Raw genomic sequence first — 26,091 nt, 5'->3', positions numbered from 1 at the left:
GAAGTCAAATGGCCCGGAATGGAAAACCAAATGAATGGACGAAAAGGACACCGACAGAGACAGAAAGACAGAGATGTAAATAAATGTTGTCTTTTATTTTTCCTAGGAAATTGAAGAGGATGTTCATAGCAACCATGTAATAAAGAATAAAATAAAAAAACAAAGCCAAAAATAAAAACAACAAAAAATAATCTCTAAAAACTTGGAACTAAAAAAGAGAAGAATCTTTTGTACTTTTGTTATTAAGGAAGTTGGGGAAAGTCCAAAGGATGCGGGCATGCTGATGAGGAAATCACTTTCCGTTTCATTTCATTCAAGTTGGCCAAGGATAATGCAAAAAGTTTGTTATTTATTTTTGGCGATTTAAGAGAATGGGAATGTTGAAATCGGTGTGTTTAGCAGATATTTAAGGCTAAGCATAGGAATTATTCTTTTTTTTTTCTTAATGAAATCTAATACTATTTAATTTAAGTAAAATTTTCTTAAAATGTAAATAAGTTTAGCCACATTAAGGAACTAGCCGAACCGGGCCCGCTACGTTGCGCCTTCTTTAACTCTCTAATATCATTTTAGGGTGGGGATACTTCGCCCTGAATGGGGGTATCAAATTCGTGACATTGTAGCCTATGATGCTGAACGCGTTCGAATCTTGCCGAGAACATCGGACAAAGCGGTGTTTATCCCCTCTTAATGTTGTCGACATTTCGTTAATGTCGTCGACATTTCGTTCGGACTCGACTATACAAAAGGTCCCTTATCATTCAGCTTAAACTTGAATCGGAAAGCACTCATGGATGTGTGAGAGTTTGCCCGATCTCGGTTCCTGGTAGTAATGTTCTTCCTTAGGGTAATGTTCTCATTAGGGGAGCGAGGGCACCTCAGACTTTTCTACTCAAATATGGATATAAAATTCGTTCTTTATTTCCAATGGAAATGAAGTTCAGTTTAGGGAGTGCTTTAGGGCGTACCCTTAAACACTTGGCTCTAAAATTGGATATCAAATTCGTTTTCTACTCTCAAGTTCCTTTCATTTGAGTACCATATTGTCATAATGGGTCAAATAACTCATTTGACGTATCTTTAGAATACGTAATCTACTCTCTAATTCCTTGCATTTGAGTGCCGTATAGCCTTGGGTCCCATATTGACATGAACTTTGAATATATCTGCTTAGAGGAGTTTTGGGGTTATTCGTTTTCTGATCTCTGGCATTTTTAGGGTTAGGGGGAGGGTCCGCCTCCACCCGATATATAAAAATTATGTAGCCTATGGTTCTTTCTGGACAAACATACACAATCTATGAAAATTTTAAGAAAATCGGTTCAGCCAATTATCACATAGTCATAATGGGTCTAATGGCGTTGTTGAGGTTCGATCTGATTTTGTATGCCAGATTCGAAATTTAATCCCGAATACCTTTCATTTGAGCCCCCTATAGAATTTAACGTCCAATATGTCTGTTTGGCGGAGTTTTGGAGTTGTGGCGGCCCGATGAGTACTGAGACTCAAATTTTAATACCATACTCTCTACTCTCCAATACCTTTTATTTGATACCTATATTGTGCCGAACGGTCTACTTTCGATTTTGGGTTGTGTTTTTTGGCATAAGGGGGGGGGGTCCGTCCCCTTTCCGATACCGAAAAATTATATAGCCTATGTTTCCTTCCAGACCAACCTATACAATAAGCGAAAATATCGAGAAAATCGGTTCTGCCGTTTTTCAGTCTATGCGGAACAAACAAACCGAGTCCCATATATCCGTGATTGGCTAATGTGCCCATTTTGGGCATTTTTGTGGGGGAGGGGTGACCCCTATACTTCGACATTAACTTGTATGCCAGATATGTTATCTACTCCCACATGCTTTTGATTCGATTCCCATATCGGTCCACTTTTGATTTTAGTTGGTGTTTTTGGGGTAACGGTGGAGGGTCCGCCCACTTCCGTTATCAGTAAATTATAAAGCCTATTCCTACTTCCTGACCATATTCGTAATCTACTCCCGAATACCTTTCATTTGAGCCCCATATTTTCATGATAGTCAAATAGACCAATTTTAAGGGGTTTTGGGGCTGGGGCGGCCCCCCAGGTACTTGGACCCAACTTTTATTATGAAATTCTTACTCTACTCTTGAATACCTTTCATTTGAATCCCATATTTTCTCGATCGGTCCACTTTTATTTTTGGGTAGTACTTTTTGGGGTAAGGGGGAGGGTCCGCCCCCTCCTGATATCAAAAAATTATATAGCCTATGTTTTCTTCCAGGCCAACTTACAAAATCTGTAAAAATTTCAAGGTAATCGTATTGAAAAAAGTATTGAAAACGAAACGAAAAAATCAACTTCCAGCGAACCCCATACTACTCCCAACTTTTAACAAAAATTGTAAAATATTCCATTTAACTAATTCCTAAGATGTTTTATTTTTCCACCCTTAGTTTGGGGCCATTTAATTGGCTGTTTTATCACAGTTTAAGCTGGTTTTTTGAAACACTTCTCTCAACCAGCCTTGCATCATCATCATTGCCCATGACACATTGTCACAAAAGTTGTGCGAAAACTTGATAAATAGCCAACATTTACTTAAGTCACGTTAGGATAGATGCTTTGTGGTAAACTGTGCTGCCCATGTTTTTTTTTCTCTCCCTCCCTCATAGAAATAACTTTAGAAGTTTTATGTATTGTTATGGCAACAACATCCATCAATATCAAAAGAAACAAAGGACATTATTATCAAAAGGAAGTTTTGGGGAAAACCGAAACTTGTGGTCAAAATGAAGGCTAAATTTAAAACCTTGGGGAATCGTGTTTCTTTGCTAAGGGAGGAGGAATGGTGGTATTTTGCTGGGGTTTTAGTTTGGCCTAGTTTGTGGTCCATTTGGTGCACCATTACAAGGCAAAACCGTTGTTTGCCCATTTCTTGTTCTGGGGGTTTTGTAGTTGCTGCAGCAAAGGTCATTACGGCATCTGGGCCGGAAGTTATTTATGCTTCCTGGTCTCACGTTAAGCAACCATTGTGAAATAGTAGGTAAAGGAAAATTTTGTGTTCCAAAAAGTCTTGTTACAGCACCGAGCATTGTTAATAGCCTTTGTGGTTTTTACTTTCGCTGCAATGCTTAACACAAGTTAGAAGTTTCTAAACAACTTCTTATTTAGAAACAACCTTCTGCTCAACAAACACCTCTGGGCATGGGAAGTGCATTGCCAAGGAGATGTTTTTAATACACCTTTAACACCATCAGTGGTAATACGTACCTTGTGCTGAAAGATGGTTTAAAAAGTATATGTCTTCATAAGAACATGTGGTGATATGGGGTGGGTTTAGATATTAAATGGCTTTATTTTTAGAAACCGGCCTTTTTTTAAGTATACTTTCTAAATCGAAAGGGTACAAAAACTGTCCTTTTAACGAATAGAAAGGGATCTAAAACTGCCTTTCCGAAAAGAAAGGGTACTAAAGCTATACTTTCTAAAAGGAAAGGGTACAAAACTACCCTTTTCGAAAGGAAAGAGTACAACAGATATTCCTAAACTAGCCATTTTTAAAAAAGGGTACTTTCTGAAAAAAGGGTACTAAAACTATACTTTCTTAAAAAAAGAAGGGGTACTTAAACTACCTTTTCTGAAAAGAAAGGGTACTAAAACTACCTTTTCTGAAAGGAAAGGATACTAAAACTACCCTTTTCGAAAAGAAAGGGTATTAAAACTAACTTTTTCGAAAAGAAAGGGTACTAAAACTACCCTTTTTCAACTAACGGTACTGAAACTACCATTTATGGAAAGAGAGGGCACATAAATTACCCTTTCGGAAAAGAAAGGGTTCTAAACCTAACCTTTCTAAAAAAGTGTACTGAAACAACCCTTTCTAAAAGAAAGGGAACTAAAACTACCCTTTCTGACAAGAAAGGGTACTACAACTACCCTTTCTGAAAATAAAGGTTACTAAAACTACACTTTCTGGAAAGAAAGGGTACTAAAACTAGACTTTATGAAAAGAGAGGGCACATAAATTACACTTTCGGAAAAGAAAGGGTACTAAAACTAACCTTTCTAAAGTGTGTGTGTGTGCTGAAACTAATAAACTAGCGCTTTCCAAAGGAAAGGGTACTAAAACTACCTTTTCTGAAAAGAAAGGGTACTAAAACTACCTTTTCTGAAAAGAAATGGTACTAAAAATACCATTTCTAGAAAGAAAGGGTACCAAAACTAGCGCTTCCGAAAAGGATGGGTACTAAAACTACCCTTTCCGAAAAGAGAGGGTACTAAAACTACCCTTTCTGAAAGGGAAAGGGTACTAAAACTACCCACTCTGAAGGGAGAGGGTACTAAAACTACCCTTTCTGAAAAGAAAGAATACTAAAACTACCCTTTCTGATAAGAAAGAGTACTAATTTAACTCTTTCTGAAAGGAAAGAGATCTAAAACAGCCCTTTCTGAAAAGAAAGGATACTAAAACTACCCCTTCTGAAAAGAAAGAGTACTAAAACAAGTTTTTCTGAATGGAAAGGGTACTAAAACTACCCTTTTTGAAAGAAGGGTACTGGAACTACCCTTTCCAAAAGAAAGGGTACCAAAACTACCTTTCCTGAAAAGAAAGGTTACTAAAACTACCTTTTCTGAAAAGAAAGGGTACTAAAAATACCATTTCTAGAAAGAAGGGTACTAAAACTAGCCCTTCCGACAAGGAAGGGTACTAAAACTACCCTTTTCGAAAAGACAGGGTACTAACACTACCTTTTCTGAAAGGAAAGAGTACTTAAACTACCCTTTCTGAAAAGAAAGAGTACTAAAATAACTCTTTCTGAAAGGAAAGGGTACTTTTCCAAAAAAAGGCTAATAAAGCTACCCTTTCTGAAAGGGAAGGGTACTAAAACTACCCATTCTGAAGGGAGAGGGTACTAAAACTACTCTTTCTGAAAGGAAAGAATACTAAAACTACCCTTTCTGAAAAGAAAGAGTACTAAAATAACTCTTTCTGAAAGGAAAGGGTACTAAAATTACCGTTTTTGAAAGAGGGGTACTGGAACTACCCTTTTCAAAAAAAGGGCACCAAAATTACCGTTCCTGAAAAGAAAGTGTACTGAAACTACCCTTTCTGAAAAGAAAGGGTACTAACATAACCCATTCTGAAAAGAAGGGGTACTAAAAATACCCTTTTTGGAAAGAAAGGGTACTAAAACTACCCTTTCCGAAAAGAAAGGGTTCTAAAATTACCTTTTCCGAAAAGAAAGCCTATCAAAACTACCTTTTTTGAAAGGGAAGGGTACTAAAACTAACCTTTCTGAAGGAAAAGGGTACTAAATCTACCCTTTCTGAGAAGAAAGGGTACTAAAACTGCCCTTTCTGAGACCCATTGACATAAATGGATTTTTTTTGATACAGACATCATCAAACGCAACCCGTCGCTTAAACATTTTCCAGAAACTCCACTACAAGAATTTTTATACCCACCACCGAAGGATGGGGTATATTCATTTTGTCATTCCATTTGCAACACATCGAAGTATCCATTTCCGACCCTATAAAGTATATATATTCTTGATCAGCGTAAAAATCTAAGACGACCTAGACATTACCATCCGTCTGCCTGTTAAAATCACACTATAGTCTTCAAAAATATAGATATTGAGCTGGAACTTTGCATAGATTATTTTTTTTTTGTCTATAAACAGCTTAAGTTCGAAGATGGGCTATATCGGACTATATCTTGATAAAGCCTCCATATAGACCGATCCTCCGATTTAGGGTCTTAGGCTCATAAAAGCCACATTTATTATCCGATTTTGCTGAAATTTGGGACAGTGAGTTGTCTTAGGCTCTTCGACATCCTTCGTCAATTTGGTCCAGATTTGGATATAGCTGCCGTATAGACCGATCCTCCGATTTAGGGTCTTAGGCCCATAAAAGCCACATTTATTACCCGATTTTGCTGAAATTAGGGACAGTGAGTTGTGTTAGACTTTCGACATCCTTCGTCAATTTGGCTCAGATCCGTCCAGATTTGGATATAGCTGCCATATAGTTTATAGTCTTGGCCCCAAAAATGGGGAATTTATAATCCGATTTATCTGAAATTTGACACATTGACTTATATTAGGCTTTTCGACTAGTTATAGCTACTAAAAAGACCAATATTTTGTTATACACAATTGAACAATGACTTGTACTTATTAGTATTTGGTCCAAATCGGATATTATTTCGATATAACTGCTGTTGGACATAAGGTATGCAATTTTCACCTGATTTAGATGACAGGTGGTTTACATATATATCCGAGGTGGTGGGTATCCAAAGTTTGGCCCGGCCGTACTTAACGCCTTTATATTTGTTAGAATATGTTTCGCTTGAGTTTAAGAGCTACATAAAATTACTGACTTTTGACAAGCAGTTGTGCCCCCAAAACATGACCTTCTATGACAAGACTTTATATAAAGCTATTCTTAATCGTATACTTCATGCTAACCAATACCGCTTTGGTTGATCTCCCTCCTAGCTCAAGCTGGAAATATCCTTAAACAACTCTATCTTTGATTATTTTTCTACCCATTTGTCGTTAATGGGTTAATAGGTTGTCAATTAGCATTAGAAATATGATTGGAATAGGACACGAGCAAGAGCGCATGAAAAATATCCATCTCATAAACTTGAATTGTTATTTCTATTTTTTCAATTCATGATTATTAAGGATTAACTGCTGACATTTTCTCGCAAAACACGCAATTCCTGAAAAAAAAAAAATAAACAACATAACTTCCTATAATTGGCCTTTTTAAAAGCGAGTGGAAGGATTTATGCATCTTGGTACCAATTATATTTCAATTTATAATAAAGTTCCTGCAACACAACTTTAAATCTGCGTTTGTTACTTTTCCCGCTACAAGGCCATCAATGTTTATAAAGGGACTTTGTTGTTTATCAGTAGCAACGCATTCCCAGTAAACATCAACATCATCATAAACTTCATCAGGCCATTTCATATCAACATAAAGGCAATGTATTGCCTTTAAAAGCCAGTGACAAAGTCAACTTAGAAGAGCACTGGGGGAAAAAAAGGAATATTCCCATCTTTAGCAAAAAAGCTACACTAAGTTGACATTAGATAAGTCCACGCCATGCTTCCTGTAAAGTGGAGAGCGCAGCAGTTTCCAAGTATGTTGTGTGGCGGATGTTCATAGCTGTTATATTTGTGTCATTATGACAATTTATGAAAATTTCCACTTCCGTTTTTGTTGTGACAACGCCAACACTTTTTTCACTACCTCCGCCTTAGCCCCATCCCACTTTGCTGCCTAGGCATGAATGAGCTATGACAACGGCTATACAAAGTTTTGTTTACTGTTAAAAAAAAGGAAAACTTGCTTCATTGTATCATGTATCCTTGGTAGCTGGTAGGTGGTAACTTTAAGTAACATACCCATACCCATACCCTCTGCTCGTCCCTTGTCTTCTATCCGATTCGCTTTGGCTTGTCTTGTTTGGTCAGCATCAACGTTGGTTTTTTTCGCTTTTTTGTGAATATTCATTTGTACGTAGTTGGTTGCAGCTAGGTGCCAAGCTCAGAAAGTTGTTTGTGAATTCCATCTGCTTTCGAGGTGGGAGGTTGAAAAATTGATCCCTTCCCGGGGCTGGAAGAAGGTATGGCAATGTCATGCCTTGACATTTTCTTGATGTGAAAGCGCAACTCATTTCAAGTTCAAGAATGGAGCAATGGTGGCGTAGCAAATTTGTGACTTGGTTTTCATGCTTATTGCCAAGTATAAATAACTTACTATTTGTAGTGGAAAAAAGTGGATGGTGTTATTTTTATATTCTCCTCCTTTGTGTCTAGGGCGTAGAAGTGTCTGTTTCAAAGATTTATGGGGATTAAATTGTTCTATTCCAATGACAAATTGGTATTGAAATATGAAGTTTTTATACATATATGAAACCAGCAAGGATAGGCGGAGCCGACTACATAATATCCCTTGTGCCCCATAGCAGCTATATCGAAATATGTTCCAATGTTGGAGCAAATACTAATAAGTACAAGACATTGTTCGATTGTGTATAATAAAATATTGGTCTTTTAAGTAGCTATATCTAAAAATAAACCGATCTTTCGAAATTTCGAAAAGACTAACGTAAGTCACTGTGTCAAATTTTAATGAAATCGGATTATAAAATGCGCCTTTTATGGGACCAAGACTTTATGTCCAGATATCGGTCTATATGGCAGCTATATCTAGACCTGGACCAATTTGGGTCAAGTTGCAGATAAATGCCGAAGAGCCTAACACATCTCACTGTCCCAAATTTGAAGAAATCGGACAATAAATGCGCCTTTTATGGCCCCAAAACCTTAAATCGAGAGATCGGTATATATGGCAGCTATATCTAAATCTGAACCGATCTGGGCCAAATTAAAGAAGTTTATCGAGGGGCTTAAATTAACTCACTGTCCCAAATTTCAGATCGGTGTATATGGCAGGTATTACCCAAATCTGGACCGATCAGAGCCAAATAGAAGAGGGATGTCGAAGGGCCTAACATAACTCACTGTCCCAAATTTCAGCAAAATCGGATAATAAATGTGATTTTTATGGTCCTAAGACCCTAAATCGGAGGATCGGTATATATTGGGGCTATATCAAGCTATAGTTCGATATAGCCCATCATCGAATTTAATCTGGTTATGGACAAAAAAAGAATCTGTGCTAAATTTCATCTCAATATCTCTATGTTTAAAGACTGTAGCGTGATTCCAACAGACAGAAGGACAGACGGATGGACATGGCTAGATCGTCTTAGATTTTTACGCTGATCAAGAATATAGATTCCTTATGGGGTCGGAAATGGATATTTCGATGTGTTGCAAACTGAATGACAAAACTAATATGCCCCCATCCTTCGGTGGTGAGTTAAAAACGGAAGGAAACTGTTGTAGCGAAGTTAAGTGTGTATAAAAAAAATAACAAGTAAAAGCGTGCTAAGTTCGGCCGGGCCGAATCTTTTATACCCTCCACCATGGATCGCATTTGTCGAGTTCTTTTCCCGGCATCTCTTCTTAGGCAAAAAAGTATATAAGAAAAGATTTGCTCTGCTATTAGAGCGATATCAAGATATGGTCCGGTTTGGATCACAATTGAATTATATGTTGGAGACCTGTGTAAAATGTCAGCCAATTTGAATAAGAATTGCGCCTATTGGGGGCTCAAGAAGTAAAATAGAGAGATCGATTTATATGGGAGCTATATTGGGCTATAGACCGATTCAGACCATAATAAACACGTATGTTGATGGTCATGAGAGGATACGTAACACAAAGTTTCGGACAAATCGGATAATAATTGCGACCTCTAGAGGCTCAAGAAGTCAAGATCCCAGATAAGTTTATATGGCATATGGACATGGCTAGGTCTACAGAAAATGTCGCGACGATCACGAATATATATACTTTATGGGGTCTCAGACGATTATTTCGAGTACTTACAAACAGAATGACGAAATTAGTATACCCCATCCTATGGTGGAGGGTATAAATACGTTTTAAGTTCGGCCGTGCTTTTGGATACCGACCACCATGGATATGATATGTAGTCATCATCCTGTTTTGTTATAAATCCACCATTATCCCCAAATATGGGCTGATTTGGATCATTTCTGATTCAGAGGTATACAAGGCTAATAAAAGTCGCAGTTTCAGTGAAATAGAGCAATAAATCTGCATTTTATAGGGTTAAGACCCTAAATCGGAAGATCGGTCTATTAAGCAGTTATGTTTGAATACGGTTGAAATTGTATTCCTTGTGATTTTCTGTGAAAGTCAAATACCGTTGAAATTCTGAGAGCAAGTTTTTGGGGAGTATTGTTTAAAATGTTTGTTTTTCGTGCCTTGTAGACTGGTTAATGGCTCTATGCTTTAGATGTCGGATTATTTCACTTTTCCTTCTGAGGCATTTTAATTTTCCAATAAAGGTTCATGTAAACACTTTGTTTTTTTTTCTTAATGCTGATGTAATTGCTTTACAATATAAGTCAAAATTGTGTTTACATCAACAGAAAAATAACAATAAAATAAAACCATAAATAAAACTACAAATTAAATTAAATTTACATACAATATATATCCCCTACATGATCTAACTCTCTCTCTCTCTCTCTCTCTCTTCCTCCATATCAGTCTAGGTAAAGTTATCATGGCTTAAGCAGAATCTAGTGTGGTAGTAAATTTATACCCTCTATCGCCATAACAAATAATATGAGGATTAGTTCAAGTAGTCCGCTGAAAGGATACCTGAATAAGCTTTTATCTTAATAACCTTTTGTTTGCTATCATAAGCACTTATTTCTATATTTTTTTTTCTGCTTTTTTCCACTGGGGTTATTTACAGCAATAGTGGCAACTTTGCCACCTTAGGCTACAAACAATCAAAAGGGAAATGAAAGCGAGATGGGGGAGAGAATTCAAGCAATCGTGTTCAAGTGTTTAACTTTGCCAGCAAGGCCCCCAGGGCGTATGGGTGTTGGTAATGTGGCTGGTATGGCTCATACGCCACCCAGTACAGTCAGTTGGCTGCGGGCCGCCATCATCATCATCATCATTATCATCAACCTTCAAATTAGCATACTCATAGTTGAAGGTGTGTTTTTAAATTGCGTTTTCTTTTATTTTATATAGCGTAACGCAAATGATTTTAAATGCACATTCACTTTTTTGAGATGATTAAGTCCCTTGGTGAGTTTTTTTACTTATTTTTTTGTCTCTTGAAATGCAATAAATGAACGATGGCATTATCACACAGCCCAATGGTAATTAAAATGAAACTCTTTTTGTAATTACTTTTGACAAGTAATCGGAAACGATGGAGGATGTGGAAGAAAGTTAAAAGCCATTAATGTAAGGACATTTTTAAATATTAAATGGATAGGTGAATTCTTCAATATGCATGGATTCATTAAAAACGAAAATGTTAGCATGGACTATTGACTTAGGAAGCTATATAGGGAAGTCATTCTTAACCCAATTTGGTACGATTTTTCTTGTTTGGAAAATGCATCTGTCTATTGACAAGATATTGAAATGGGCTTGAGTTTGGCAAAAGAGTAGAACCAGTCTAAGTCTTAAAATTAAATGGGTAATAATATTTTTAAGGAAATTTGAAGTGGAAGTAGCTGAGAAATAAAAGAGATACGACAAGTAAAAGCGTGCCAAGTTCGGCCGGACCGGACATTGGGAAACCACCACCACGGATTCTGCTTAAAATGTATACAAAACAAATAAAAAGGCGTTAAGTTCGGCCGGGCCGAACTTTGGATGCCCACCACCTCGGGTATATATGTAAAACACCTTTCATCAAAATCCGATGAAAATTGCATACCGTATGTCCCATACCAGTTATATCGAAATATGATACGATTTGGACCAAATACTAATAAGTACAAGTCATTGTTCAATTGTGTTTAACAAAATATTGGTCTTTTTAGTAGCTATATCTAAAAATAAACCGATCTGAACCATATACAACATGGATGTCTTTTTAGTTAAATCGGATTATAAATGCGTCTTTTTTGGGGCCAAGACTTTAAATCGAGATATCGGTCTATATGGCAGCTATATCGATCTAGATCAAATTGCAGAAATTTGTGTAGGGACTTAACTTAACTCTCTGTCGAAATTTCGGCGACATCGGACAATAAATGCGTCTTTTATGGACCCAAAACTTTAAATCGAGAGATCGGTCTATATGGCACCTATATCCAAATCTGGACCGATCTGTGCCATATTGCAGAAGTATGTTAAGGGGCTTAACTTAATTCAGTGTCCCAAATTTCGGCGACATTGGAAAATAAATGCGCCTTTTATGGGCCCAAAACTTTAAATCGAGGAATCGGTCTATATGACAGCTATATCCAAATCTGATCCGATCAGGACCAAATTGACAGAGGATATCGAAGACTCACTCAACTCACTGTCCCAAATTTCAGCAAAATCGGTAAATAAATGTGGAATTTATGGGCCTAAGACCCAAAATCGGAAGATCGGTCTATATGGCAGCTATATCCAAATCTGGACCGATCTGAGCCAAATTGAAGAAGGATGTTGAAGGGCCTAACACAACTTACTGTCTCAAATTTCAGCAAAATCGGATAATAAATATGGCTTTTATGGGCCTAAGATCCTAAATCGGCGGATCGGTCTATATGGTGGATATATCAAGATATAGTCCGATATAGCCCATCTTCGAACTTAACCTGCTTATGGACAAAAATAGAATCTGTGCAAAGTTTCAGCTGAATATCTCTATTTTTAAAGACTGTAGCGTGATTTCAACAGACAGAAGGACAGACGGACGGACATGTCTAGATCATCTTAGATTTTTACGCTGACCAAGAACATATATGCTTTATAGGGTCGGAAATGGATATTTCGATGTGTTGCAAACGGAATGACAAAAAGAATATAGCACCATCCTTTGGTGGTGGGTATAAAAATTATAAAGCTAATGATTTTTACTTGAAGGACCTTTTTTCTTTATTTCAAAAATTGAAACATTTGCCAGCTTTTATGTTTTTCTCATTAAAGTTTATTGTCATAAATTTTTCCAAGATTACCGGAAAAGTAATTTAAAATAATAAATGAATTTGCCCAAAAAACTTTTTCATTAGTCATGGTTCTGACATCAATACTTCATACAAATGAACCCACGCATTTATCTGCTCTTACCTTCTACCTACTTATGGCACGTGTTGAGTTAATGTGACTGTAATCATGCAATAAATGATTTCATCATTCGTCATCATTGCCACAAACCACAAAGTTATTCGATTATCAATAAAAAAATCTTTTTTAACACTTCAATGCCCATCACCGCCTCCTTCACCACCACACCACGCTGGTGGGGTGACCAATACGTGTTGGCGGACTTGCCACTCGCTGAGCGCTTGAAAAGAACATGAACTCACCTGAAATCCTAATAAACTCCAGACTTCTTTGTCGGAAGAGAAGACACACGCTGTGTAGTTGTGGCCATTGTAATTGTAGATTCTCACCGAATGTGCCAAGGCGACTGGTATCGCCGTCGTCAGTATAAGAATCCAAGCCAATATGATTGCTCTGAAAGTGAAAATGTTATGGCGTTTGAGTTTTCAGCATCACAAGCCGCTTTAAAAGCGAAACAATATTCCTGGGTGAGAGGGTCTGTGGGGGCTAAGATTATCGCCTATGTTTTGTTGGCGTTTAAATTTTCTCTTTTGGATCTCTTGTGTGAAAAAACGGCTATGAAGTTTTATGAGTCGATCGAAAGTGATGGCAGGTTAGTTGCTTTGTGTGTGACGCTGATGCGCTAGTGTCGCAAAATCGAGTCCTTGTGAGGTACGATACCATAAATGGCGAAGATGAATTAAAGCCAATCAGCGATCCAATTAAAATATTAACATAAAATTATAGCTAAATGTGATACTACCTCCTAAGTTTTGGAAATTTACCTAACAACTATCTTAGCGATGATAGTTAACAAATGAGATTTCTTCTAAGCATTTTGTGCATACTCTTTGCCAATTTTTTTAATGCACAGTAAGTAATTTTCCTTTGCCTTATCCTTGGTTTAATTATTGTCCTCTTACTTAATCAGTTTTCACCACAAATCCCTCTCTCCTTAGGAAGTTGCATCTTCATAATTTTGTTCCAATGTTGTTGTTCGTTTTTTTTTTTTTTTTTTTTTTTTTTGAAATAACGCCACTTACAATGTTGCATTTCTTTCCGTACGCAGTGACATACTCGTCACCGGATGTACCACAGCCAAAAATCGATCGAATGACATTAGCACCAGCGTGTACACACTGCAGTGACACGTCACCACAATCATGTACTGCACGAATTTGCACCACAGATTCCCAAAGGGCCACTCTGGCAATACATAGTCCGTGGCCGTAAACGGTACACAGAATATAACGAAGAGTATATCAGATACGGCCAAATTGATGATAAGCAGATTCGTGGTAGATCTCATTTGTTGATTGGCCACAACAACTGCAATGAGAAATGAAGAGAAGAAATTTTTTAATATTCAAATATAGATTAGTATCACATCAGCTTAGGGTAAGGGTAAGGGTAAGGGTAAGGGTAAGGGTAAGGGTAAGGGTAAGGGTAAGGGTAAGGGTAAGGGTAAGGGTAAGGGTAAGGGTAAGGGTAAGGGTAAGGGTAAGGGTAAGGGTAAGGGTAAGGGTAAGGGTAAGGGTAAGGGTAAGGGTAAGGGTAAGGGTAAGGGTAAGGGTAAGGGTAAGGGTAAGGGTAAGGGTAAGGGTAAGGGTAAGGGTAAGGGTAAGGGTAAGGGTAAGGGTAAGGGTAAGGGTAAGGGTAAGGGTAAGGGTAAGGGTAAGGGTAAGGGTAAGGGTAAGGGTAAGGGTAAGGGTAAGGGTAAGGGTAAGGGTAAGGGTAAGGGTAAGGGTAAGGGTAAGGGTAAGGGTAAGGGTAAGGGTAAGGGTAAGGGTAAGGGTAAGGGTAAGGGTAAGGGTAAGGGTAAGGGTAAGGGTAAGGGTAAGGGTAAGGGTAAGGGTAAGGGTAAGGGTAAGGGTAAGGGTAAGGGTAAGGGTAAGGGTAAGGGTAAGGGTAAGGGTAAGGGTAAGGGTAAGGGTAAGGGTAAGGGTAAGGGTAAGGGTAAGGGTAAGGGTAAGGGTAAGGGTAAGGGTAAGGGTAAGGGTAAGGGTAAGGGTAAGGGTAAGGGTAAGGGTAAGGGTAAGGGTAAGGGTAAGGGTAAGGGTAAGGGTAAGGGTAAGGGTAAGGGTAAGGGTAAGGGTAAGGGTAAGGGTAAGGGTAAGGGTAAGGGTAAGGGTAAGGGTAAGGGTAAGGGTAAGGGTAAGGGTAAGGGTAAGGGTAAGGGTAAGGGTAAGGGTAAGGGTAAGGGTAAGGGTAAGGGTAAGGGTAAGGGTAAGGGTAAGGGTAAGGGTAAGGGTAAGGGTAAGGGTAAGGGTAAGGGTAAGGGTAAGGGTAAGGGTAAGGGTAAGGGTAAGGGTAAGGGTAAGGGTAAGGGTAAGGGTAAGGGTAAGGGTAAGGGTAAGGGTAAGGGTAAGGGTAAGGGTAAGGGTGAGGGTAAGGGTAAGGGTAAGGGTAAGGGTAAGGGTAAGGGTAAGGGTAAGGGTAAGGGTAAGGGTAAGGGTAAGGGTAAGGGTAAGGGTAAGGGTAAGGGTAAGGGTAAGGGTAAGGGTAAGGGTAAGGGTAAGGGTAAGGGTAAGGGTAAGGGTGGTTGTCATAGAAAATTTTGTCAAAATTTGATTTTCATAGAAAATTTTGTCAAAAGTTGAATTTCATAGAAAGTTTTGTCCAAATTTTAATTTGATAGAGAATTGTGTCAAAATTTGAATTTTATAGAAAATTTTGTCAAAATTGAATTTCATAGAAAATTTTGTCAAATTTGATTTTCATAGAAGGTAGGGGTAAGATAAAGGTTAAGGGAAGGTAGGGGTAACATAAGATATAGGTAGAAGTCAGGTTAGGTAGGTGGAGCAATGTAAGGTTGGGTAAGGTTAGGTAAAGCTAGGTAAGTTAAGTTTAGGTTGGGTAAGATTTGGAGTGGTTAGGTACGATAAGGCAAGGTTAGGACTGCACTCATTGTAATGAGAAATCCCCTGTTCCTTAGTGGAATGTTCAAGGGGAAAGTAGTAGAAGTAGGTAAGGTTAGGTAATTTTAGGCAAGGTTAGGTAAGGTTGTGGAAAGGTAGGTGTAAGTTAAAGGTTAAGGGAAGGTAGGGGTAAGGTAACGTATGGGTGGAAGTCAGGTTATGTAGGTGGAGCAAGGTAAGGTTGGGTGAGGTTAGGTAAAGCTAGGTAAGGTTAGTTTAGTTTAAGTTGGGTAAGATTAGGGGAAGTAAGGTAAGATAAGCCAAGACTAGGACTGCTCTCATTGTAACGAGAAATCCCCTGTTCTTAAGTGGAATGTTCATGGAAAAAGTAGTAGTAGGCAAGGTTAGGTAATTTTAGGCAAGGTTGGGTAAGGTTGTCGGAAGGTAGGGGTAAGGAGAAGGTTAAGGGAAGGTAGGAGTAAAGAAAAGGTTAAGGGAAGGTGGGGTAAGGTAAGGTATGGGTAGAAGTCAGGTTAGGTAGGTGGAGCAAGGTAAGGTTGGGTAAGGTTAGGTAAAGCTAGATAAGGTTATTTAAGTTTAAGTTGGGTATGATTAGAGGAGGTTAGGTAAGGTAAGGCAAGGTTAGGACTGCACTCATTGTAATGAGAAATCCCCTGTTCCTTAGTGGAATGTTCATGGGAAAAGTAGTAGTAGTACTTAAGGTTAGGTAATTTTAGTCAAGGTTGGGCAAGATTGTTTAAGATTAAGTTAGGTTAGGTTAAGTTAGATGAGATAAAGAAAGCTTAGGAAAGCTTAGTTAAGGTTAGGTAAAACAAGCTAGGGTATAGCTAGGGAAGTTAGGGTATGGTTAATTAAGTCAAGGTTTGTTAAGGTTAAGCAAGGTTAGGTATGATTCAAGGTAATGTTGGAGGTAAGGCTAGGGATGGTAAGTTTATGTAAGGGACGTTAGTCAAGTTAAGGTAAGGTAAGTTTAGGTAATGTTAAGTAAGATAAGATTAGGTAAGGTTATATAAAGTTAGTTAAGGTAAGGTTAGTTTGGGTCGGTTTATGTAAGGTTAAGTAGGCAATATAAGGTAAGTTAAGCTAAGAATTCAGGTCAGTTTTAATCCCAAAATTTACTCCATCCTTACCCAACTTATCACTTTATGACTTTTAAATATTTTCACTTTTCAGTGTTTTTATCGTTCTAGTACTTACAAGTTTTTATTGAAGAAAAATTTTTTGTTTCTCTTTCGAGACGGGCTCATTGATCGGAGATCTTCTTTGCAAAAGAAAGCCAGAGATAGCAACACACCAACCATTATGAGAGCCGTTTCGTAATTTGGTTACAAAAAGTCTCCAAGGGCTGTACATTGGTATGTTGTATTTGAACCGAATTTATTTCGAAAACAAATACCACATTAATCACGCTCAACAACGCTGTCTATAAGCTGTACTTTTCGCAATGCATGTGTTTTTGTGTAATGGCAAATTTTCTGTCTGCACCAATTACACTACTCCCATGGTATGCACAAGATTCTGTGCATCTGTTGGATGTTATATTGATGGCTTCGAAAGCTAGACGACGGCAAGGCTCTCGCTGTTGCTGCGTGTACCCAGGTCCGAATCCTGGCCGGGTTCTGCGTATGCGTCCCATAGTGGCTTTCCTTTTCCACTTGCAAAGAAAATCTCCGATCATCGAGCTTGCCTCGAGAGAGAAACAAACAAATAATTTTAAAATTTAATAACATTCGCCCTAACATGCAAAAAACTTGAAAATGAAAGTTTTTTTTTTTTGATAATTTAACAGTTTATTGTTTTGGCCAACATTGCAACAATAACAACATGCAGACACTTATTACATGAGCTACCAAAATTAGTTTGAGGAAATGAAAATTTAACTACTATATGGGACTATTGTTTGGTGTCTCTTGTTTCCAGTCTCCATTGCTCATGCAGCAGGTGTTTAAAACTGAATGGGCTGCCCCTGAAGATTGTGTGATGGTTTCTTCCGTCTACTGTTGCTAATTGTACAACATTCTGACATGAGTGTGTGTGGGATATGCACTGCTTGTTGTTGATTCAGGATTGTTTTCATGGCCCAAAATACAATAGAAACACACCCACCCACTATAACACAAAGAGTGTTTTGACGCCCCCTTCCTTCTTTTGTAACAGAAGTTCATGTAATTGTGCCAAATGTGATTGAGAAAAAAAAAACAACGTGCAGGACAAAAGCATGGCACTAACGGCAACACTGAACAACAACCAAAACAATGACATGTGCAGTAACAATAGACATTGAAGTGGAGAGAGACTGAAACAATGTGAACAAAGTCTTCCTTGAGCAATGTAATTGTTTGGAACAAGAACAGAAACAGTTACAATAACAAGGACACAGCACTCGCACAACAAGGCATACAACTGAAATACTACAAATCTCAGCAGAATTAGGGTTGCCATAAGGGGAAAAGTAAGCAGAACAAAGATAAACACTGTATGAAGATTCGTTGAAGTATGAAAATGAAAAAGTCGCTTAGGGATTTTCGAATACAAAGTATTTTCATATATACAAAGTACATACAGGGTAGCTGACACGAAGTATAACTAAGTCAAATGACCACATATTTTTGTATGAAAATCTTTTAATTTTAAAGTTCTTGTCGGGCTGTTAAGGCGAAGATCATTCCATTTTATAATTTGTTACACTGAACATTTTTATCTCGAAAGAGAAACTTCTTTCGACAAATTAGCTGTGATATCGACCGCAAACTAGCTCAGAAATCCTATAGTAATTTTGAAGTTTCAGTTGTTATGTCGAATACCTCCAACACGTGAAAAAGATGCTTCATGTGCGAAGACAAAATTTCATTCAAAATTGGCTGTCATTTATTTTTAAAGATATTTATTTTTTCATATAACAAAAAAATACAGAGCGAGTCGAGCTATATGACCATGAGAATGAATATCGCTAGAAAGAATGACTTTTATTAGTAATAGGAAAGAAGTGCCAGACACACAGGACGATTGCTAACGACAACAAACCATTTCTTGTTTTTATAGCTTTTTCAGTTGTGCTATAGGTACCTATGTATGTATCTTATTTTGTTTACTTAGAATTAAGCTTTTGAAGTGGCAACTCTGTCAATTACATCTGAATGGGGAATGGGGTTTAACAAACAGCAAACAAAGAAAAAAATCAGACGCTGTGGGTTATGACAGAAAAGTACCAACCATAGCTGCTGTACAAGCTCTGACAATGACAGCTTAAATTTAGGCAAATGCCAAAGTCCTTTTCATTAACCCCTCTCCCCCCCATTCGCAATTGTTTTGTTACTGTTGCTGGTTTTTTAAGAGGTCACGTGTGCCAAATAAAATATTTTACCGAACTATGACCGAATGTTGGCGACTCTGTGTTGGCATATTGCCAACCACATTGTTGGTCCATTGAGAACCCTTGCGCCATTTATTCTTTTATACAATTATTTATCCATTCATTGTGGGGCTCTTGACCCCTGGACTTAATTATTTTAATAATTTACCAACAGCTAATGGTTGGGGTCACTCATGTGACTCAACATTGAAATTACTTTTAATGGAGACAAGGGACTTTTAGCCGTAAGGTTGGTTGGTAGCATCATGACATGGGAATGACGATTGATTGGCATTTTGGCACGTCTTAGTAATGGATGAACGACTGGCTAATGGAGGAAAGTGTTTAAATTATACCAGCTAATAGGGACATTTAAGAAAGATTTACTTTTTGCATAACAACTCACTTAGACTCAAATTTAATGGCACTTGGGGAAGGACAAACGAGTACAAGGGGATAAAAAAACATAAAGTTCGGGACAAAATTGTAGGCGTATAGATAATAGTACTAATGCATAGAAATAACTGATATTACAATCATTCAGATATGACACATATCTTATAAATCGAAAGGGAGTCACCATTGCACACAAGGGACACAACCGAAAATTTTTTCAAAATTTTATTTTCATAGAAAATTATGTCAAAATTTGATTTTCATAGAAAATTTTGTCAAAATTTGATTTTTATAGAAAGTTTTTTCAAAATAAGATTTTTATAAAAAATTTTTATCAAGATTTGATTTTCATAGAAAATTTTTATCAACATTTGATTTTCATAGAAAATTTTGGCAAAATTTGATTTTTATTGAAAGTTTTGTCAAAATATGGTTGTCATAGAAAATTTGTTAGAAATTTCGTTTGAAAAAAAAAATGTTGTCAAAATTTGATTTTCATAGAAAATTTTGTCAACATTTGAATTCAATAAGAAATTTGGTCAAATTTAATTTTCATAGAAAATTTTGTCAAAATTAGAATTTCATAGAAAATTTTGTCAAAATTTGATTTTCATAGAAAATTTTGTCAAAATTGGGTTTTCGTAGAAAATTGTGTCGAAATTTGATAATTTCTTAAAAAAATTTCGTCAAAATTTAATTTTCATAGAAAATTTTGTCAAAATTTGATTTTCATAGAAAATTTTGTCAACTTTTGATTTTTATAGAAAATTTTGTCAAAATTTGATTTTCATAGAAAATTTTGTCAAAATTTGATTTTCACAGAAAATTTTGTCAAAATTTGATTTTCACATATAATTTTGTCAATATTTCATTTTCAAAATTTGATTTTCGTAGAAAAATATGCCAAAACTTGATTTTCATAGAAATGTGGACCCAAATTTCGATGTACATATGTATTTCTAATTTTAAAGTCAAAATGAGTTTTTTTGATTCGTATAACCTCGAAAACTGCTGAATTGATTTTCGTAATAAAGCCTGGAAGTGTACATTGCCTATTACTTTTTATACCCTCCACCATAGAATGGGGGTATAATAATCTCATCGTTCCGTTTGTAACACATTGTAATATCAATCTGAGATCCAACAAACTATATACACATACTCTTGAACGTCTTGACATTCCAAGTCGATGGAGCCACGACCGACCGCCTGTCGGTCCTTCTGTCCGTCCGTCTGCCTATCTGCCCGTCTGTCTGTCCGTCCGTCTATCCGTTCTTCTGTCGGGCCGTCTCTCCGTCCGGCTGTCCATCTGTCTGTCCGTCCGTCTATCCGTTCTTCTGTCGGGCCGTCCCTCCGTCCGGCTGTCCATCTGTCTGTCCGTCCGTCTGTCCGTCCGTCCGTCTGTCCGTCCGTCCGTCCGTCCGTCTGTCTGTCCATCCATCCGTCTGTCTGTCCGTACATCCGTCTGTCCGTCCGGCTGTTTGTCGGTCTACCTGTCTGTCCGACCTTGCGTCCGTCTGACTGTCTGTTCGTCTGTCTCTCCATGTGTCTGTCGGTCTGTATGTCTGTCCATCCGTCTATCTATGTGTGACTGTTTGTCTGATTGTCCGTGTGCCTATTTGTCTGTCCGGTTGTTTGCCTGTCTGTTCATCTTGCTGGGAATATAAAGGGACGATAAAGGTCCATCTTTTGATATATCTTTTATATAAACCAATCTCTGCTCTTGACTTCTTGAGCCTCTAGAGGACGCAATTCTTATCCGATTTAGCTGAAATTTTGCAGTTTTGGTCCGGTTGAACTTAACGAGTTTTTACTTGTTGGATATAGGGAGGGAGGTGGAACCTCCCCTTTACACCATTTAACTGAAATACGCTCACCGGCTCGTCTATATGTATATGTTGTTACATTCAATAATGGATCGATTAGGGCCATTGATATATGAGAAGTTTGCTCGTGATCCTTAATAGAATGTTCAGGGTCCAATTTGCAGATTTTGCCAATAAGCCTTATACAAGTCACAGTTTCAAATGTAAGCGAAATCTGGTAATAAAAGGGGCTTTTATGAGCTTAAGACCTTAAATCGACAGATAAGTCTATAAGGCCGTTATATCCAAATATAGTCTAATGTGGAACATACTCGTTTCAGAAATAGGGTGGCCTAGTGCAACTTTTTGTTTTAGTAAAATTGGGTAATAAATGCTCCTTTTATGGGTTTAAGACCTTAAACCTACAGGTCGGTGTATATTGAAACTATATCCAAAATATTGTCCGACCTAAACTATATTCGGTTCGGATGTCGACGGACCTAATAACACTCACTCATCTAAATGTTATTTCAGCCAAATCGGACAACAAATGCAGCTTTAATGGGCCTAAGACTCTAAATCGGCAGATCGTTCTATATGCCAGCTATATCCCAATATAGTCCGATTTGGCCCATTCAAAAACTTAATCTGCGTTTGAAAGGGATGTGGCTCTGTTCAAATTTCAATTCAATATCTCAATATTTGAAGACTATAGAGTGATTACAACAGACGGACACACAGAAGGACAGAGAGACGGACGGACGGACAAGTGGACGGACAGACGGCGGGCAGATGGACAGACGGTCAGACAGACAGACGGACGGACGGCCAAGCGGACGGACAGATGGACGGACAGACGAATGGAGAGACGGACGGACAAACGGACGGACAGACGATTGGCAAACGGGCAGACATCGTACTCAAAAATGCAAATTTTGCCATACCCCCTCCTAATGCTGGCAACATGTTTGAGATACTATGCGATGTGAAACTTCTCTCTAAAGGCGTGTCGCACTGCAGCACGCCGTTCGGACTCGGCTATAAAAAGGAGGCCCCTTATCATTGAGCTAAAGCTTTAATCAGACTGCACTCATTGATATGAGAGATGTAACCCTTGTTCCCTAATGGATACTTCGTGGCAAATTTAGTAATTTATTAGAGTTGTGTTAGGTCCCTCGACATTCGTATCAAGTATGATTCAGATAACTCCAAATCGGCATATAGGTGTCATTTAGATCGAACTCCCGATTAAAGGCCTTGGTCCCATTAAACAGATATTTGTTAACCAATTTCGCTTAAATTTGTCATAATACGTTGTATTTGGGCCTTCGTTTTCTCTGTCGAATATGCTGCAGATCGGACCTTATTGTATTTAGCTATCTTATTGACCGATCTCCCGATTTACGATCTTACCCCATAAAAATTACTTTTATTACCCGATTTGGTGGAATTTTGCAACTGTAGGTTGTGGTGAGTATCCAAAGTCATATTTTAATTATTAATCTTACGGGTTGTTTCAAATAGTTCACAGACATATACCTTTATTTTTCCATATTTTGTTAAGCATACAAAAGCTGAATTATGAATTCTCTGTTTTTTTGACAGAGGGGCTCACATAACGTGAAAATAATTTTCATAAATGTGTATCATTTTGCTTTCAAACTCGTATATCAATCTAATTTTATCTAGAAAATCATAAAAACTCCATTTGCATAAAGTCCTCATGTATGGATTCATTTTCATTTCAAATGGAATATTCCATTTCACAACTTCACTCTTTCAGTCTGCCTCTCTCTCTCCATCATGACGCAAATATATGGCATAATCCAAGTTTTCATAGAAATTGTTATTTCCACATCATTTCTTTCAAATTCATTTCTACCGATGACGTTAACTACGAATTTTTGGGATATGTGTGTGTGTGTAAAACTTCTTGTTTATGAGCAGAGTGTTGTTGAAATGTAAAAAAAAACATTTCGGAAAAACTTTATGAGCACTCATATGGAAATGATGGCAAATTTCCACTTGATCACCTTTTGATAACCCATCTCGAAAATATCAAAAAAAAAACCATGATGGAAGTCATCATGTACAGAGTTACACATATACACACGCACACTCACACTTTGATTTACACTAGTAAAACGGAATCCTCATACACTTTGTGACAGTACTTGAAAAATCACACCCATTTAAACGGGACAAGAGTAGCAACTCACTCTGACATCATTTCAACACTTCTCTGTGCAAATAAGCTGTGAAGGTCTGGTGTCAAACCTCGAGAACAGGAAACGGAAGCTGCGTTGTTTGATGCTCTCAATGTTAAGAGTGCTCATGAATGTTGTGCCGAGTACCAATTGCTGCCATCATGTGCCGAACATGAGTACAAAGCAAATGTTCTTTGCTTCAACAGAGAGTTATGGTGCACTTGTTGCAAGTAAAATGTTTTAAGGAGAAAAAAAAAAAAAAAAAAATTAAATGTAAGGTAACTTAAAGTTTGTTAGAAAACGAAGAAAATACAAAATAAAAATTCTCAAAAATCTCCCAAAAACTTGCACTTATAGAAAATTGTAAATTATTCGGTCAAATTTGTTTCTATTTTCATTTGAAGAATTAGTTTTAAACTTTTTTAATAGTCCTTTGAACCCATCTTCGACCTTCGAGCAACAATGAACGGTTGCCGTAGTACATATTTTTTTTCAGGGACGCTAGAAAAGTTGACAGACAGGAATAGCAAACGATGCCATATTTTTTACCGCTCTTTTAACATTTCTCTTCAGTAAGGTTTTCTATTTCATGATTGAAAGATATACGAGCCAACAACGAGTCGAAAAAATTTGGTGGGGCTTATGAGCCGGCGGCTTCATTGGGCTGTACTTCTTCCGTGATGATCAAGACCGGCGCTCTACTGTGAATGGGAATCGCTACCGTTCAATGGTAACAGAATATTTTTTGGACCAAATGGAATATATGGACTTGGAGGACATGAGGCCAACAACGAGTCGAAATTATTCAAATTTGCTACCGAAATTCGAAGTCAGTGCCCTCATCACTTTTATAGAAAAAGCTTATTGCGACTTCGTCAATAAGCAATATATGCGTTATTGATTAGACAGCAATCTACACGTACTCCATGAGTCATTATTGCATCCCAAAAAAAGACAGTTTGGTGAGGCTTATAAGCCGGCGGCGTCATTGGGCTGTACTTCTTCCGTGATGATCAAGACCGGCACGCTACTGTGAATGGGTAACAGAATATTTTTTGGCCTCAAATGGAATATATGGACTTGAAGGACATGAGGTTCCAACATGACGCCACCCCAAGCCACACAGTGAATGTCACGATCAATTTATTGGAAACCACGTTTAGAGAAGGTGTTATCTCATATGGTTCAGTCGATTGGCCTCCTCGGTAGTGCGATTTGATGCTGTAAGACTATTTCCGATGGTGCTACGTTAAGTCTATGGTCTATTGGGTTCAATGTCTGGACTTCTGCAAGTGTGCCCATGGTGGCCATGCAAAAGAAATCAAGTTTCATATATAATGGCAGCGAACGTACAGAGATAACGAGTTTCATTGATATCCACAACCCACCACCGAAGGATGGGGGTATATTCATTTTGTCATTCCGTTTGCAACACATCGAAATTTCAATTTCCGACCCTATAAAGTATATATATTCTTGATCAGCGTAAAAATCGAAGACGATCTAGACATGTCCGTCCGTCTGTCTGTTGAAATCACGCTACAGTCTACAAAAATAGAGATGTTGAGCTGAATCTTTGCACAGATTCTTTTTTTGTCCATAGGCAGGTTAAGTTCGAAGATGGGCTATATCGGACTATATCTTGATAAAGCCCCCATATAGACCGATCCGCCGATCTAGGGTCTTACGCCGATAAAAGCCACATTTATTATCCGATTTTGCTGAAATTTGGGACATTGAGTTGTGTTAGGCCCATCGACATCCTTCGTCAATTTGGTCCAGATCAGTCCAGATTGAATATAGCTGCCATACAGACCGATCCTCCGATTGAGGGTCTTAGGCCAATAAAAGCCACATTTATTATCCGATTTTGCTGAAATATGGGACAGTGAGTTGTGTAAGACCCTTCGACATTCTTCGTCAATTTGGCCCAGATCGGTCCAGATTTGGATATAGCTGCCATATAGACCGATCCTCCGATTTAGGGTCTTAGGCCAATAAAAGCCACATTTACTATCCGATTTCACTGAAATTTGGGACAGTGAGTTGTTTTAGGCCCTTCGACATCCTTCGAAAGAAGTCCACGCAATATGGGCCTCAAATGAAGTGTATTTGAGAGTATAAAACGAATTTGATATCCAATTTTGGAGCCAAGTGTTTTGGGCTATGCCCCCTAAACTGAACTTCATTTCCGTTAGGAATAAAAAATGATAATTTCAGAGCAAAGTGCCGGTGGCCGCCCCAGCCCCAAAACACCCTCCAAACGGTACATATTTACCGGTCATGGCAATATAGCGCTAAAATTAAAGGGATTTGGAAGTGCAGCACGAATTTGATATCCACATTTGAGTCGAAATGTCTGAGGTGCCATCCCTCCCCTAATGAGAATATTACCCTAAGGAAGAACATTCCCACCAGGAATCGAGAAGGGGCAAATTCTCACACATCAATGAGTGCTTTCCGATTCAAATTTAAACTCAATGATAAGGGAAATTTTTTTATAGCTGAGTCCGAACGGCGTCCCGCAGTACCTCTTTGCGTAAAATTTTTTAAATGACCTTGCATGGCATTATGCCTGGCAAATGTCGCCAATATTAAGAGGGGATAAACACCGGTTTGTCCAATGTTCTCGCCAGTAATCGAACGCGTTCAGCGTCACAGGCTACAATTGCACGAATTGTATATCAGCAATCAGGGCGAAGTGTCCCCCCTAGCCGGGCCCGGTTCGGCTAGTAAAACATATAAAAACCAAATTCAAAAGCATTTCGCTC

General features: G+C 38.0%; 1 protein-coding gene across 1 annotated transcript in view; it reads right to left on the bottom strand.

Annotated features, from left to right (window-relative positions):
- The window catches only part of LOC106082032 (allatostatin-A receptor), a 223,334-nt gene that overhangs the window by 53,477 nt on the left and 143,766 nt on the right, over positions 1–26,091 (bottom strand). The window contains exons 3-4 of the mRNA XM_059366898.1: positions 13,725–14,010; positions 12,945–13,095 (exon numbers count right to left, since the gene is read on the bottom strand). Coding sequence (XP_059222881.1) covers positions 12,945–13,095; positions 13,725–14,010 — 437 coding nt within the window. The remainder of the gene's footprint in view (positions 1–12,944; positions 13,096–13,724; positions 14,011–26,091) is intronic.

This window comes from Stomoxys calcitrans, chromosome 4 (genome assembly GCF_963082655.1).
Source record: "Stomoxys calcitrans chromosome 4, idStoCalc2.1, whole genome shotgun sequence".
NCBI lineage: Eukaryota > Metazoa > Arthropoda > Insecta > Diptera > Muscidae > Stomoxys > Stomoxys calcitrans.
Note: the sequence above shows the minus strand (reverse complement) of the source record. Positions and strands in the feature narration are given on the sequence as shown.